Source organism: Pholis gunnellus (assembly GCF_910591455.1).
Source record: "Pholis gunnellus genome assembly, chromosome: 3".
NCBI classification, from domain to species: Eukaryota; Metazoa; Chordata; class Actinopteri; order Perciformes; family Pholidae; genus Pholis; species Pholis gunnellus.
In genome coordinates, this window is record NC_136529.1 from 19,280,688 (window position 1) to 19,299,276 (window position 18,589).

The window sequence follows — 18,589 nt, forward strand, 5'->3', positions numbered from 1 at the left end:
GTGCACGTGTGTGAGGATGTGACCTTTTGTAAGCTCTGCTGGTGAAAGGCCACAGGCTCACACATGAATAACCATGGTGCAGACATGTGGGTGAATACCAAAGCCAGTCAATAAGAGTTGGCATAGCAAGTAACCTGATATGACAGAATACGCTGAATTACACGGCCGCATATTTCAAGTCATTGACCAGCGCTTGATGTCAGGTTCAAGATCTTTGATTGAACCGGTCAGGTGCAGCAGCAGAACGCGCTTCCTTTAACATATACTGTGCCACTTGTGTTGTTAAGTGAATAAAGTGCTCATGAAATTACACCCTTACAAGCAAATCTGAACTCACCTCTTAACAGAATTATGGGAACATTTTGTGTAGAAACATTAGAAAGAAATAGAAGACTTTTAGAGAATTGTCTTTTTAATGGAGCTGTAACAATGAAAGCGAGCGTTTGATGGCCCATTATTCTTAGTGCTTCTAAGTACAGGCGACGTGAAGGTGTGCGCTTTAATGTCAGTTGTGGCGGTCGTGTGGAAGAATTACCGGAGAGGTGTGTGAGAAGATGATTTTTTTTTGCCACGTCCTCTCTTCACTCCCTCTTTTTTCTTTTCCCATATTATTTAGGCTATTGAGTGCTAGAGATGCAGCGTTTGCAATTTTCCTGGACGATTCCAATTTTGGTCTGACCTGCCAATTTCGATTTTCTTCCTAAGAACTATAATTGACAGCAAAGCTCCAGGCTAACTTTTTTTCATCAACGTCACAGAACTCTCCCGAGAACTAATTTCAACCGTCCTGAAGTCAGTGTTTAACTGTCAAAATCCTAAATGTTATCCTCTTACTTTGTAGTTTGCTATAAATAAAATGTACAAGATTACATTTGGACACATCATGATAGCGTTATAGTTCCCCTAGTACTAATTTTAATGAGTAGAGCTTAAATGCAAGTCAATGTAACCTCTGGTAACGTTAGCTGTTAGCTCTGTTTTGAAGCAGCACTGTGCTATGGAGGGACCCCATGCTGTCGGATTACTCTAAGGTTTCTTGCCAGTTTCGATCGGCAGCCGATCACTCGGTGCATCTCTATCGAGTGCTTATACATAAATAAATAAGTAATCTTAAGAAGCAAGGACTCCTCACCACAGCAGGGCTTCCTTATAGGCATACCCTTTTAAAAGAGTCCACATGCTGTCTTATTTCACACCACTAAAGCCCCTCTATCTTAAATAAAAGAGAGCAACATTTTATGATTGCATCTGCTCTCCTTCCCAGGCCTTAAAATAACCCGCTCCAGACACACACTGTGTATTGATAGCAGCCATGCTGACATTCCACCGACTGTGTGTGTGTGTGTGTGTGTGTGTGTGTGTGTGTGTATATATATATATGTGTGTGTTTTAAGGGCACGCCTCCTCCATCATTGTCAGCATAGCTCTTTGTCTGTCTTGGTGCTGTTGAAGGAAAAGCTGTCTGACCCACATATGGTACAGGTTTACTCTGAGCTCCTCTGTGTGTCGGCTGTATATACTGTGAATGTGTGTGATGGTGGTGGATTTGTCCCATAGATATATCGGAGCGATCACTCACTCATGTGTGATGCTCCATCTGCTCGCGGCTTCTAACTCTCTCTCTCTCTCTCTCTCTCTCTCTCTCACACACACACACACACACACACACACACACACACACACACACACACACACACACACACACACACACACACACACACACACACACACACACACACACACACACCTACACACACAATCACGACCTTGGAGCTATGGAATATAAAAAAGAGAGAGTCTCTTTTTGTTAGATAAAACAACTTATTCCATTAAATCACTTCTTTCATATATCCAGGGGATGCTCTCTTCTCACTAACAATGCACTGCAGCTCTGTATCACAGAGAATGAGTGTACTACTACCCACTATACTCTACCTGCCTGTGTGTGTGTGTGTGTGTGTGTGTGTGTGTGTAAGAGCACAGGCTCAAGTGCTCAGTGCTAGTGGCACTGTCATCTTGAATTTCCCTGAAAACACACACACACACACACACACACACACACACACACACACACACACACACACACACACACACACACACACACACACACACACACACACACACACACAGAGCAATAGGGGAAATGTACGTTTTGTGATGTTTCTACGGGCAACATCTTGCCGTTCAAGAACAATTGATGGATTTGTTTTATTGTCTTGCTGCGCTCAAGTTCTGCCAAGCTCACCGTGCGATAGGAAGTGAGTGATTTCAGCCCCTTTATCTGAATGCCTCTGCTGCGGATAGAAAACACCGCTTAAAGAGGGACACACAGGATACGGGAGACGTTTACATGGAGATGTCATTGGGCTGTCTCCACTGAGCCTAATATGACGTGTGTGACTGTTTATCTGTCATCCCAGACACTACGAGGTTATAGGCTTTCTGTAAGGTCAGGGTCAAAGTCAAAGTTGTGAAAAACTTTGTGTTAGGTATTTCAGCGAAGATTGAATTTTCTGTTGAACGATGATAATGACAATACTAGCTTTAGAGCATATTACACAATCTTCATTATTAGATTAGAATTTGTTTTGCCCATTTGTAATTGAATTGTAGATGTTAAAACTTTGTTCTGAGGAATTCTCATCCACGTTGGCTTAAAAGCTGACGATCAAACTCCATTCTTGACCTTAGAAAGTAATTGGAAAAAAAATGTCACCGTGAAGTTCGTTTCGTAGCTGTCCTGGAGCTTTCTATCATGTCACATGATCTTTAACAGCAGAAAAAAGGAAAAAATGTGAGAGGATCACATGCTGTAAGAGACTGACAAGTGCACCCTGGATTAAATACAAAGATAAATATACAACTATTGTACATAAACATGAAAAATTGGTAGCATTCACAACCATATGCTCAGTACAGCCAAGTGGTGTATTACAATACACAAGATCACCCGGGTATTAAAGTCCATTAATACAAAGTATCGTCATCTGTTGTTCACTTGTTCACCCACTTCATCACTCCTTCCCATAGTCAAATGACTGTAGGACCTTGCCTCGTTTCTTTCATCTGTTCAAGGCCCTCTTGCTGCTTTTCTTCCTTTTTCTTTTGTTCTGGAGAGGGCCACACTGAATTCCCCACTTCAATGGGGCTCCCTAAACACATGCACATACACACAGGGGCTCCCCTCCACATCAAAGTCAGGAATGTGGGGCTTGCTACCATTATGCATGGGTAGACCTACTTATGTCAAGTTAGCCCCTCTATAAAGTAAGAGTATGCGTGTTTGTGTGTGCGATCCGACATGCTACGAGCGAGGCGCGTATGCTTTGTGTTCACGCACATCTCCAAATCTGCTTTGAAATGTCAAAGCCATTACTGGGGCTTTATGCTTGGCTGGTGTGTTATGGCTCCCAGTTAGACCCGGGAACACCTGGACCATTTCATTGTGTTCCGTTCCGTGAGCTTGTAATTCATTTTATTGAAGTCTTTGAAGTTCCTACGTACCTCCTCTTTTCTTGATTTTTACTTGCCGTCTTTTATTTCAAGAAGTTCTTCTTGAGTTCCTCAGACTCTTCACTTTTCCTCCTTCTTGTTCCTCTCCTTCCTTTCATCCCACAGTACATCCATGCACTAGAGGGCACACAATTGACAATCTTCTCAGTTTCTCCCTCTCAATCATGCACACAAGCTCCATCAGTTGTCAGTTGCGGCTCTGACAGGCGTCATTCTCATTGACGTGCCGCTGTCTTATCGCCCAACTCTCTCACCTTCACACCGCCAGCCTCCCTATCACCAACTAGCTATCCTGTGCGTCTATCAGTGCTAACCAGGCCTGCCTGGCACAGATAAAACCCGGCATTAGGGGATTTGGGGTGGATTGGTGGGTTTAGGGAGGTGTTAATGCACAGAGAACAGATAAAAAAAATGGATGTTGTAGGAGGAAGAGAAGGAGGGGGATGGTAGCTTCAGTGTGGTGATGGTGCGCTGTTGATTTTATTTGTTTGCCATCCTTTTTTTTCCCTCATACAGGAATTATGCAAGGTTTCTTTATATCCAGAGGCATGTCGCAGACGGGGAAAGTCAGAGATGGTAATACAATCCCTGGGGATGCTGGGGAATGTTGAAAATGGGCCACTTTATATGGATGCACTAGAAGTCATTCCACAACTTGTTTCCCTCATTTACTGCATTAAACATCAGATTTCTTTTGTTTTCAACATTGTAGGGCCACTTGTCCCCAGAGAGCACAGTTCTAGTGGAAAACAAAAGATATTACTTCATCTCTATTTATTTCCCGGTTATGTTGAGCTGAAAAAACAACATTAAAATCCAGGAAGGAATAACAAGTGCAGGTCAAGGAAGGCCTTGGAGTAGCAGATCTGAAAAGGCAGGTTTGGAGTTTGACATCAGAGCCGTTGAGAGACAAAGATTATAGTTGTTATTTCTCCTGTAATTCCTCATCTGCTATTCTCCTCATGTGGCTTTTGCTCCACATTGTTCCTTCCTCTTAAACACTTTTGCTTTGTCTTCATCGTCTTCTCCCTCTCTCAATGCTTCTCTGCATCCTTACTTAAGACACTGCCCGTAATGTGTTCAGAGGCTATTAATGTTGCATTATGCATGTTGACAAGAGATCAGAGACGGGCTTTTCCTGAAAAACACAAGCACAGCATCGGTCCATGAATCCATCCATCAACCACTTAGCGGAAGGCTAAGCAATACAGAGGAGACGGTGAGACAGCAGCAGCATCTCCAGCCATCACTGACCATTGCATTGATTTCTTGACATGGTTCCCTCACATACATACAAAGTCACATAGAGCTGTGCATGCACACGCGTGTTAACATACAACTGTGAACTTATACAGACTTGTGCATGTTTATACACCACAGGTGCTTGTAGATAAATGTGTAAACCGACAGACATATGCACAGGCATGCAAGCTTACATGCGCACGTATGTGATTGTACACACTTAGTTGTACACGTCTATAGAGAAGCTTTTAACCCTCCTGAACATACAGCTCGCCCTGTTAACCTTATTATTAGATTCTAGTGGTTGGTTCCCAAGCACAGAGGCTCAGTTTGATTCAATTAGACAAATGTTCATCATCCATCCGTCCATCCATCCGTCCATCTGTTCAGTTTATATGTTCCATAGTCCTTTGTTCCCTCCCTGGTTTCCATAATCTCTGGCCAGTCTTGGCTGCGGCGCCTGTGGAATAAATTGATTTGGGACAATTTATTACTTGTTGTTTTCACACATCACCCACTCTCACTGGCTCCACTCTTCTCTCTCTCTCTCTTTCTCACCTCTCTCACTCTCCCAACACATTTTATTTTTATTTTTTATTTTTTAAATGTTAGCACTGTATATGAACTGCATCCTCAGAGAATGGGAAAGGTGAGGGAGAGAATCAAAAACAGGAGGGGAAATAATGTCGGGAGGGAAAAAAGTTAGATCAAGTACCACCAATTGTTTGAGTCTCTGTTTCTAAAGTGATACTGGAATCAGTATTTGGCCAAAGTGAGATAAACTACGAAGAGACAGCCGTTTGTACATTTGGGATTTTGCAGGCTGGAAGATGCACAAAGAGACAAGCAGATGGATACAAACAGAAGATAGGAAGCCCGTCAGAAAGACAGACTTTTATTCTCTCTATTATTGTGTGTGCAAAACCAGTCTAGGCGGGGACTGGTCATTAGCCAGTGGACTGGACTTCCCAGAGATAGATGTGGCTGCCAACTGAAATGGCTCTTTTTTGTGTGAAAGAGAGAGAGAGGGGGAGAAAATACAAACCTATTCTTTCACTTTTATGTGTGTCAGCAAGCATTTTTCCTTGTGTCGGTTGTCTGTGTTTAAAACTACAGTATGTTGCCATGCGTGTTGGTGTGCTTGCGTGTGCTCATTTAGATGCGAGCCATCCGTGAATGAAATGTATCCTTTGTTTACGGGCCCATTATCTAGATAATAACATCCATATTTCCTCTCTTCTCCAGTGCTTCATCACAGCCTTATGAGCTCTCTCTCCTCTCTCTCTCTCTCTCTCTCTCTCTCCCTCCTCTCTCTCTCTCTCTCTCTCTCTCTCTCTCTCTCTCTCTCTCTCTCTCTCTCTCTCTCTCTCTCTCTCCCCCCCCTCCCTCTCTCTCTCTCTGGCACAAACACAGGCAGTGAGAGATAATGGGATTGTTGCCCCTGGTTTCTTTTGGTGAGATTGTAAATAAATTCTTTCATCGCAAAGTGTGTGCGCTCAGCGTCCACCCGTGAAAACCTGTTTGTGTGTGTGTGTGCATGTACATATCTATCAAAACACATATTAGCCTATGCATATCTATCATCGTGTGTGTGTGTGTGTGTGTGGGGGTCTGTTTTCATCTTATCATTTTTCATCTATCTGAGTGTGAACCTATTTGTCTGTGTGTGTGTCTGTATGTTCAGTATCATTTTCCAGCTAGTCATTGCCTGCTGTCCCTTCCTTGTCACTGGGCTGATAGCAGTGCGAGTCTACAAAGCTCAGTAATGGAGAGCTGATACTTCCCCCCCCCCCCCCCCCCCCCCCCCCGTCGCTCTGCGCTTTTCATTTGCTGCTGAGATGACTTTGGCTCACAGCCATCCCCAGCCAGCCAATCTCCTATCTTGTATCTGCACCATTACTTTCCATATCTGGGCAAATTATTCGCCAAAGCTCACAAAGAAAATTTGAGCGCAAGTGTGTGTGTCTGTGTGTTTGTGTGTGTATGCAGTTAGATTTGTCTCCAGGTGTATTGGATGATTAAGTTTTCATTGAAATCCAGAGATAGTGTCTCACTGTTATTCTCTCTGGGCTTCATACAGGAAAATTACATTTTAATACGCACTACTTTCCGTCATCATTTCAGTTTTTAAAAGTGTTTTCATTAGTTCCTCTCAGGTGCTAAATAGAGATTCTTTCCCCCCACAGTTGTATTAACATCATTATGCAGTCAATAATGCTCCTTTCCATGCACATACCCCTGTAATGATGTCTGCGTTCACAATAATGATACTATATTCAATACTGCGATTTAACAAAGCCTTTCAATTAAGCCCTCTACACGGCTCAGTAAAGCAGGCGCTTTCAACCTTTCTCTAAAATGTTGATCATTTCACAGTGCCTACCGCTGTAATAATAACCACCTGTTACTGCTGGAGTACATGCAGTCTCTTTCTCCAGCTGGAGAAACATACACAAAGGTAGAAGCGATGTGAGATACGTTTGTCGGGGGTCATGAGTAAGAGCCCCCCTCAGCATGTTCCTCTTGCTTTCTAACTTTCCTTTTTGAAAGCCTTCATCATGAACGTTTTTACTGTAAAGCAGTACACATTGCTTGATACATTTCGGTCATGGGAAAATTGTTATCACAATAATAATACAAGTACTATACTGTACATCTCTCCGTTCTACATTGTTTGGAATTTTACACAAACTGTTCTTGGTTGGATAATGTCTGATAAAACGTCCCCTTTCAAGATACAGTAATTTGTGCGTAATCATAGTTCTACTTGCATTCAATGTTGTGTACTATTATATAAGTACTTAAGTAAGTTTTTATGAAAATGTGAGTATTTTTTCTAACTGTTTAATGTTTCTCTGTAGATCTTGGTGAACTCTGTGAGCCGTCCCGCTGTGCTCTACGAGAAGGTGACTGTAAGCGAGGGAGGAAGTCCCTTACTGAGAGACATGCTGTTCAGCCCAGACCAGCAGCACATCTACACGCTGACTGACAAACAGGTGAGTTCAGCGTCAGAGATGCACACAAAAACATGCACCTATTAAGATTATGAAATGCTAACACACACACGGTATGTGTGCGGTAACGATGGATGGATGGATGTAGCCATCATTAGACTCCGTATCCAATCCAGCACTTACCTCGGGTACAGGGCTAACAATGCCTTGTTAACACATATGGCTCCAGTTAGGTATTTTATTTGGGTGGACCCACAAGCATGTACACACACACACTAACACACACACACACACACACACACACAAACATTCACACAAGCAATTCTGTCGTATTGAACGTTGCAATGGTCATTTCCACCACAGCAGTCTGCTACCAACTGTTCAGAGCAGACCTCATCCACTTTAGCCATTAGTTCCTGTATATCTTAAACCTCCTACCCACTGTACAATCACAACACAACTCACCCCCACTGGATGTAATTACACAGCAACACACACACCAGCTACACACAGTGCCACCATGATGGTTCGCTAATAATCAAGACATTACACACACAGACAGACATACAGCGAGTGTTATAGGTCACATGTGGTGTGTGTGTGTGTGTGTGTGCCCGCGGTCATTACCAGCTCCACCGCTGGTGAGGGTTGTGTCTACTTTGATGGTGAGTTAGGGGGGGGGGGGGGGTGGAGGAGAGCATGTCGCATCTCTGTTGCTCCCCAGGCCCAGCTGCTCCCCTTGTTTTTCTGTCTCATTAGTGTGGTGAGTGAAGGAAGCGGAGATGGAGGGGGGGGGGGGAAGGAAAGTGGGGTTGTACATGATTTAAATATGTCTGGATTTAGTAGATCTAAAATGGGAAAAGATTGCCTGATTAAAAAGTGTGAGCTAGTTCCCAGGTCAGTGTCTTTTTTGAATTAGTCATTTCCCATAACGCCATATGAGCGTTTGTCCCTGTAGACAAATCAGCACGACTTCAGTAATTGAGAGGAGTTCGGGGGCCAGTTGGGAGTTGCATTAGCTGCTAACACTAGCATTACTTGCCTCATGTTATCAGCACACAAGTCACGTTCTTAAATTAGTAGAAAGGGTTTGAAATGCCGCTGGCATATTTTCTGATTCAATTGTGAGTTTTGAAGACCGCTAATGTGATGCACGCTGTAGATTCCAGGCAGCGGGGGTACACAGTAGCTTATATGTGGAGACGAAGGTGGAGTATACACGGTTTGGTTTTAGTTTTTGTGTGAGAGTGTCTTTGTGACTTGGTGGGCCTGCTCCACTTTATCTGGCAGCTAGAGCACGGACAAGAGGGACACACACACACACAACACAACACAACACAACCATTTACACTCAAGGATGTTCTGTCTCCATCCACCTCCCATCATGCCCTTTTTCTCCAGAACTCCCACCATCATGTTGAAACACATTCTCTGTCTCTCACACAGACACCTTCATCTCGCTGTGTGTTTGATCCCCATTAATGGTTAGCAGGCTCGGGTTAAGCAGAACGGGGTGGGGGCTACGGTTGCCAGACCTTCTAGCTAAACCCCCTTCCCAGCACTAATGACTGGAGGGGGCAATTCCCTCCTCTCGCCCTCCGTCCTACCTTCATCTTTATCCCTCTGCCCTCCATCTATCCCTCTATGCCCCCCCATCCCTACTTTTGTAAATCCATGCCTCAGCTGCCACACACACTCACACTCATACTCACACATGCTCCCATGTTTCCATCTAAGCCCAAATTGAGTCCTCCCCTCTCAACTGCCTTCTACTGATCCCATTCCCATGTTTTTAATGATCTCTCACTATCGCTGCTGCGTTCCTCTTCTCTCCCCCATCTCTCTGGTTTGCTGGTTTTGAGCTGAAGCAGGGTACTCCACTGTACTACACACACACACACACACACACACCCACACACACACACACACACACACACACCAGTAAGTTTGCATGACGAATGCAACCATGCTCCCCTTTCCCCAATTTTCAAATGAAATACATACACACATAGCCCTGCTCTCATCCCGCAAGTAGACATCTGTGTTTGTGTTTGTGTGTGTGTGTGTGTGTGTGTGTGTGTGTGTGTGTGTGTGTGTATATAGCCGGTGGCCTGCGGGGGTTCCTCAGACAAGCCAAGCACATTAAGGTGTCACTGGACATATCCACTGATGCGTAGCCTACGACGAGTCCTCCCTTCCCTCTCCCCCTCCTCTCTCTCTTTCTCACACACGCTCACACACAAATGCAGGACCAGGCGGTGAGTCAGACTTAGGGGTGAGGCCCAGTGATTTATGACTCGCTCTGTTCCAGCTATATTCATCACTGTCATTATTATCAATGGCGGATATGACAGCAGGAGCGGACGGCCTGCTGTGTGTGTTTTAGGTGTGTGTGTGTGTGTGTGTTTGATGAGACAGTATGTCATTAAAGGAAATTTAAATCATTTAATTTGGACTTCAGCTGGTGTTGTATATGTTTGTATGAGTTTTATCACATTTGCACATTTTGACTTTGCGTGTTAGCAAACGGGTATAGATCGGCACCAGTTGACATTTTTGGAAATCTTGACATTATCGATAAGGATCCATTCACACACCCCACGAGCTGCATGCACACACTCATACACACACACTGCCCTCGTCATACCTCAAGACTGTTATTTTTGACGTAAATTAGTTAATACATGCGGTCAGATTAGAAACTTTAAGTACTGATTGTTCGCTAAAATGTGAAAAACTTTACCAAGAACAATGTCACTCTTTGACTCGACGTTAACTCTTTGAAAGCATCTCTCCTCTATGCAAAAACTGCCACTGTGGGAAATCATCACACGGTCTCTTGGCTCAGTCAAGACTTTCCATCATCAAATCATTTCCCTTTTTTGTTTCGTAGCCAAAAAGGTAGAAAGCTCTCGCTGAATTTGTTGCTACAGCTGCCATTCTTGCTGTCTTTGTACTTGTACTCAGCCTCACAGTGTCATACACACACGGACACGCACATCCTTGTGTCTTTGATGGCAGCCATGCATACGATAGCGGTGTGGAGTGCGGCGCCGGCTAATTGCTGAAAGCATGAATATTCATCGCCTCCGGTGTGGGAAGGGGGACTGTGTTTGGAGCGAGTGTCCTGGAAACAGACGGGAAGGACTTGGAGGGCTTGATAAAGTGGAGGGAAATGATGTATTATGAGTATGCATGAGACAACCTTTGTTCAAGTGTCAAGCATGTTGTGTGTTTGTGTGTGTGAGCACATAAAATCAGCATTTTGTACTAGTGAGGGTTCATGTGCTTGTAACATTGATTCAACCACATCTGCATTTCTTTGACTCTGCATTTGCACGCACATATGCTCAGCATTCAAACATATGTTTGTGTGTGTGTGTGCTGACATCATTGTCTGACTTTCCATTCAAAATCTGAAAGAGATTTCCCCCTCCACATTTCAACAAGACTCTCATCCCTCCAAGGAATCTGTATTCATGCACACACAAAGTTCTTGTGCCGTTCACAAGATGTTGGTTTGAGTTCCTACAATAGCAAACAATGGTCCGCATTGTGTTGTTGGCTCTCTCAACAAGGCCTCATCAAGTAATATCTTACCCATAGGGTTTCGTCAGACATCAATCCTCTGTATGGGTGTGTGCGTGCATGCGCGTGTGTGTTTGTGTGCGTGTGTGTGTGTGTGTGTTTGTGCGTCGATCTGTTTACATTCACATATTACTGGTTCGCTGCCAATCTCGTTAGCAAACACATTAGCAGAGACTGACATCAACACACACAAAAAGGCAGCTGGTTGTATCAATCAAGACTGACATTTTAGTGAACTGGATACAGCTAATCAGTCAGTTTTAAGTAGCTCAAAGATTAATTTTCCATAATTTATCAAACTCTGGCTGACTGAGGAACTACCGAAGTTAACAAGTGCGTAATGCAGCATTCAAACATCAGCGATTGTTGGCTGACACCTTGTTTTGTCACTCAGATTGAACTACACGTGCATGCAGGAAATGTGATTTGCATTAAATGCTTCAACAGATAGAGAAGAGGAGTTTTTCCCCCCCCCAGGTTTTCTTTTTTTGATTGATTATTTATTTTTCTTCAGTTTCGTTCAGCTGCTGAGCCCAGTAAGCGTCCGACCTGTTCATTTAGATTTATGAGCACGACTCCAGCATCATCTCTTCCACTCACTGGCTTGACAGAGTAAAGCTTGAATGAGTACTTGCATGTCCTACACACACCGACCACTGACGCATCAGGACTGTCCATGCGTGCACACACACACACACACACACACACACACACACACACACACACACACACACACACACACACACACACACACACACACCACACACACAGTTTTGACCAAGGAGGTGGTCATTGTTATGTAAATGTTAATAGACCTGGTGCAGCGAGGCGGAGACGGTAGCACGGTGACTAAAAGGGAGAAGTGGTGCTGCGGGTGGCGGTGTAGCTCAACTGCACTCAATTACAAGAGTTCAAACCATTATAGCACCTTCCTCAAAACATTACTGAGCACATGCACCCACACACTCGTACACTAAACACACAATACTGTTAATCATGCATTAGTTCACACTCGCGTGTATGTAGATGTCCACATTTATAGACCTCTTGTGCTTTTTTGTAACAGCAAATGTACTGTCATTTCTAAAAGTAGTTAGAAAAATGAACTGGTTAATTGAAAAGAATCTATAATTGATTGTTAATTGGAGCCCTACTCCCTTCCTTTCTGTGTTGAAAGAAGGGAACCCTAAAAAAAACAGTGAAAAGTGATGCTGATTCCTTCTAACAGTGGCAGCTATGTGAGGAGACTAACCAAGACCCCATCATTAGCCATGGAGGAATGGTTTCCATGTCTCTTAATAGCTCAAACTTCACTTCTCTCTTGCTCTCTTTTTCACTTAATTGTGTTTCCTTTTCTCGCACTTCCTTTTTTCCTGTCCTATCGTTGTCTCCCTTAAAAAGGAGGGAAAAAAAAGCGTGTACTTGATTGAATGTGTGCGTGCCTCATCGGAGAAGTGTGCTCAGACACTTGTCTTTGGCGTGATGCTATCAGTCCTAATGGAAGTCTAGCTGTCACTAGATAGCTCTGTCTTTCTCTCATCTCTCTCCGTTTTACTCTGCCGTCTTTTCCCAAAGGATGGCGTGATAGAGCAGACTGATAGGGTTAGAAAAGAGGGCGAGATGGATAGGGAGGTTAATGGTTTTTCTCTCCCACCATCTCCCCCTCCTCCCCGTTCTTCTCAATCATTATCAATCGGCTGTGCAATTGGTCCTCTTGTTGCTTGACAGTGATTGGGGCGGAAAGAGGTGGCTCTGAATGACTGTCATTGGATGAGGCCAATCAAAAGCTGGCGTGGCCCGCGGAGCTGCTCCAAGTGGCCCATCGCTGTATTCAGTCTTGTGCCTTAACCACCAGCCACACTTGATAGAACGATGAAGTGTCACACATTTCTATTCAAAGCCATGCACAGCAGGCCTCTTCAGACCGAGTTAAAAAGCATCAAATGGGGGAAAAACTCCGGCTGTAAAAGAAGAATGGCACATTTTTCAGATATCGCAAAATGAAAGAACACGACACTGATAAATACAATTGGAAAGACCGTTAGACATCATAACTCATTCTTTTATCTATTTATACATTTTTTCAATCTATATTTTTGTCTGTAAAATGTGAAAATAAAACTGCGGAAAACAACCATAACAATTTTCCAAAACCCCAAGGTGACTTCCTCAAAGTGCTTGTTTTGCTCAAGCAACAGTCTAAAGAGATTCAGTTTGGCAGCACGTGCACACATTTGAGAAGTTTGACCAGGCAAATGTTGACCATTTTTGGTTCAATGATTTTAAAATGATTGACCAGCTTACTCACCATGAGGGGAACTATTCAGCATGTGAAAACAGACGTGTAAAGTCTTCTTTCTCTTATTTTCTAGACTTCTCAAATACGAGAAAATAACCCAGATGACGTCATAGGGGTTGTGTTCGCTCTGGCTTAGAGACTTACATTTTGTTATGGAAAGCTTTACAAACTAGAAGCTTGAAAGACTGAAAGATGCTGGTTAGTTGCGTTACAGGAAATATGGGACCCAGCATGGTTCAAGCTTGATCCAAAATAGACCACCACTTTAATTGTCGTCCTTATTGATTAGTTGACTTATTGTTTCAGCACTAATAATAACCACAAGGCCCATGTCAATTGTCTTTCTCTCACATGAAACACGGTTGTTACACAACATTAGCTGATGTCAAGGAAAACCACGACAAACATTGATCAGATCGAACCGTTTTCGCGTCCCTGGATTTGTTTTTCATGTAGCTTTGTTAAAATACATATTTGTTTGTTTCAACCAATTATCTCATTTGCAATTAAATCATTGTAATATTTCAAAAAAGCTCCTGTAAAGCTTGCTGGCAGTAATCTTGAGTCAATCACACAGATTTTGTTTATTCTGCTCAGTTTTCTCCACAATCATTATCCATCCATGCACCTACCAGGCATGACTTTCACACAGCGACTCCTCTGAGAGCAAATAAAGTACAGCGGCATTTCTCTTTCCTCTTTTTTTTTTTTCCCCCCCTCTCTCGCTCTCCGCTTCTCTCTGTCTGTGTATATGGTGGTGGGTCGCCTGGCAGTGCTAATGGAAATGCCAGCTGTGTGGCTCCTCACTCCTCACCAAGTCCATTTACTAAAGTGACAGAGTCATTTACCAGGCCGCCGGCCTCTCCCATCCTCACTTAATTAGAAGACCCCTAGGCCTGTCTACCTTAGCTGGTCACATTTACCTCTTTCTCTCTCTCTCTACAGTCTCTTTGTTCCAATTCTTTGTTTTCTGCGCTTTTTCAATCTCTGTCTGCTCTTTTGTCTCTGTCTTAGTTTTTGCTCTCTCATTCTACTTTCTCTCTCTATCAGGCTCTCTCTCTCTTTCTTGAGGGACACAGTATTATGGACAAACGGCTACACAAAGAGGGAGAAAGTGTATTGACTTATAGTTTAAGATTAGCTTTCTTTGGAGGAGTTAATGGGGATGTCCACGTGATGACTGATGAGGTCTCATGTCTTTATTTTTCAATGTCCTTTTTTTGTTACTCACTCTAGGTTTCCTCTTGATTTTGTTTGTGTAGCCAGTCCTAACTGTTGCACTTTTTCCATATTTCCCTTTATTTTTCTCTCTAGTTTTGTTGGAAAAAGATCAAATTCTTTGGTCTTTTCTTCAGGTCATTTTTTCAGATGGTATTGCTTCAGCAATTCAGCACATAATACACAAATATCATAATAATTCAACATTATAAAGGACACTTTACTTCCTTTAGCTTATTTGAAGGAGCTTCTATGTTAGTTTTTAAGGTGCTTACACACACACACACACACACACCTATACTGTGACAGAGAGCAGTCCTGCAGCTGCAGTACAGTCTTATTGTGTGTGTATGGTGTGTGTGTGTGTGTGTGTGTATACTGTATATATGTTGTCTGAGAGCAGTCTCCTAGGAAAGGGGAATTTGAGTCGTCATCTTCATTGGCCTTGAACTCACGATAGGAGCACACACAAAGGACAAATAAATAAGCTGTTTGATCTGCCTCTTGTTTTCACCGGGATGGAGTATAGAGGACGAGATCAAAACAGTATTTCAGAAGAGGGAAAAACAATGCGGATGAATAATTGAGCCCAGTGCAGGAGAAAGAGGATAGAAAAGATAAATTGAAGAGGCGAAAGAGAAGGAGAGCTCATTGGGAGGGAGAAACAGCAGGCAAAACACAATATGAGAGAGATAAAGATAGCGAAGGAGGCAGGAAGGGCAGTGGGAGCAAAGCATACTGCAGGGAGTGAGTTTTGAGAGAGAAAACAAGAGATTACAGCTATCACAGTGGGCACTATTTTCTTTCACTGACACATAAAGACCTAATTCACTAAAACAGGTCTGCCGCAAACAATTTCAGTTGACCACAATGACCAGATCTGTCAATAACATCTCTACAGTGTAACAGCAATTTAGTATTAGGACACCAGTCAGCAAATTGAATCTAACAACGGATGACTTTTTGATGGAAGACAATGACGTGATTGCTGTTTCTCCGTTTTCATTTGCTCCTACCACACAACCTTTAGCCTTCCTCCCTCTCTCCGCCCGCACTTCAGCACCTCTCCTTCCTTTTTTCGGTGCCAGACTCCCAGAGTCGTGTTTGCTTTGCTGCTTATCTCCAATCAGTCAACACGTCGAGCTCCTAGCCAGTCATTGATCTCCTAAGCCCCTTACAATCCAGTCAATGCACACATGCTAACCCAGCCTTTGATACAACACCCCTCTGAGCAGGTATTGCAGCCCTGGAAGAACGAACACTTACACGGAGACCCTGTTGAGAGACATGTGTCTGCGCTACGCCTCGGGGATAGCCAGACCACTACTGGGTAGAACTCCCATTTCTAATGTAGGAATGATATGACACACCTGGTGCCAAAGCAGAAGATGGCAACATGAATTACAGTCGCAGCACAGTAATGCCGTTTTAGAGCGACAGTCGCAGACTTAACAAATGAGTCCAGTTGTATCTCTTTTTTTATTTCTATTTCTCTGTGTTATTCTTTGTTGTTCTGAGGCATTTAGTGGCTATGTTGGTAGGTATTGATTTATTATTATTTGTGTGCACATGGCTGTTCACTGCCAGCAAAGATTAGACCACGGGAAGATGGAAGATGATTGACGGTTGTTGAGATAATGCAGGTGTGGTTAATACCAGTGTACAGAGAGGAGGCAATGGAGGGAAGATGACAGGTGATAACCTCTCCTCATCTTCTTCCTCCTCATCCTCCTCCACTTGCTGTCTGCTCCTTGTGTCATTTAAATGTCATTTTTAGTTTTAAATCGGAGTCTTTGCATTTCTTTTCTGCTCAACCACGGCTAGTTAAGATTACAGAGTACGGGTTTGGATGAAAGGAGACGAGCAATAAAAGAGCCACAAGTTTATGAGATTTCTCCGAATTTTTCTCTGGAAACTGACTTTTTCCCCCCACAAAATACGTGCAGTTCTTTCAAATGTATGTCAGGAAAGCTGACTGTGTACGTGTGCTCTTTCCTTAAATTGACACTCCACAGTTAAACCAAATTTCACTCCTATTTGTCCCTCAGCTGTGGGGTTAGAACCATATGAGGTTAAGTGTTGAGCACAAGAGGTACAGTGATAGTTGTTCAAGGAGGCACGCTGCGTTACTAATTTATGATGCAGAGTCTCATGCAGATATCTAAAAATAACTGAAAACAAACTGAGATTTCTTCCTCTTGGCTCCCAGATAGTGTAACACATACGAGCGTCTCTCTTCTACGCCCCCCCCTCCTCTTCCCCTCTACTATAGACTCCCCCTGTGTTTGAATGTTGAAAAAAAGGAAGCTGCAACAAGGCTGATCTTTTTATATCTGTAGATTTAACAACCAATGAAAAGCCGCGCTGAAAGCTTTACAGGTCCGTCGGGTTTTGGTTGCGGGGGGGGGGGGGGGGGGGGGGGTGACCGTCGCAAAGCCTGTTAGCAGGACGTTTAAAAGCAGGTGATAGCGCTCTGTAAAAACAGATTGGAGAGGAAAGGTGGAAAGTTTATTGCTGAAAGGAGATGTCATGGCATTGCGATATGGTCAGGGTAGAGGGCTGACAACACGGGGAGGGAGAGAGAGCGGGGAAGCAGAATTGAGTTACAGCGGTGGATGCTATTGTAAATAAGGAGATGGCAAGAGAGAGGAGATGGCGGCCTTGGTTTATAAGGTCATTTAAAGGAGTAATGTGGCACACTGTCGGGAATTGGCTTTCATTAAAAGAGCCATCGAGAGGCAGACGGAGCGGGAGTGTGCGCATGTGTGTCTGTGGGTAAGCAGTATTCCCAACACACACGCCGGCACATATTTTTTGGGAATCCGCATGCGGTTATACCAGAACATTCCCGGCTCCAGTAAAGTATTTTATATCCCCACTGGGAAAAACAACCATCATAGCCCCCCCCCACCACATCAACAGCTGTACACCACTCCCTCTGAATAGAGCCCATAGTGTACTCACTAGTGCTAGTATGGGAACAACTGTGAACAATAGACCATATCTATCATTACATAGGGCAGTGATAAGGTTACGCTAGCTCACCAAAGACCCATAGTGTGAGTATGATTTATGTGAACCATTGTCCTTAATCACAGTCATAATGATTTATGGAGAAGACGAGGGGTAATTGGCCATTCTTGCTCTCCATTTACTCTTTTTTTTTAAATTTTTTGTTAAATCATGAACTATTTGAGAGAAGTCCTGTGATGATTCCTTTCTCCCAAGGTGTCCGATCACATATCCTCAACTACAGCTGACTTTGCCTCTTCCACTTTTCCATTATCTGCTCATTCATTCACACTCATTTTTCCCCTCTGTCATCCTTTTATTGTCAAAGACGCACCAATCCCTTGTTCCATCCCTCTTTTCAGCCCTTCTTTCAGATGAAAACTAGACTCACACTTGTTCTGACAATGACACATAGCAGCCGTCTGCCACCATATCCCATCTACTCAGCACAATGTCCGTGCCAATTCGGCCCGCGTGTGTCTTCCATTACACCTGTCTGTCCCTCTATTCATCCATACAGCAGCTCTTCCAGTAGATGACCACCTCCCCCTCCTCCCCCCCTCTGGTCTCCACCGTCGCTTGTTTACGTCATTTCATCTGTCTTTCTTTCTCTGGGCAGCTAGCCAGCCAGAAAGCTACCGTACTGGGGTTTGCGGAATGAATGAATGAGATGCTCAGAGAAGGATGAAGATTGTGGGGCCGAGAAAGAAGCAGAAGGAACATAAAGAGTAATGGAAATAACCAAATGTATAGTGGGGAATGA

General features: G+C 43.6%; 1 protein-coding gene across 1 annotated transcript in view; it reads left to right on the forward strand.

The window, feature by feature from the left end:
- plxna1b (plexin A1b) overlaps positions 1 to 18,589 on the forward strand; it is a 176,940-nt gene that overhangs the window by 75,347 nt on the left and 83,004 nt on the right. Inside the window, exon 4 of the mRNA XM_079186674.1 lies at positions 7,617 to 7,751. Coding sequence (XP_079042800.1) covers positions 7,617 to 7,751 — 135 coding nt within the window. The remainder of the gene's footprint in view (positions 1 to 7,616; positions 7,752 to 18,589) is intronic.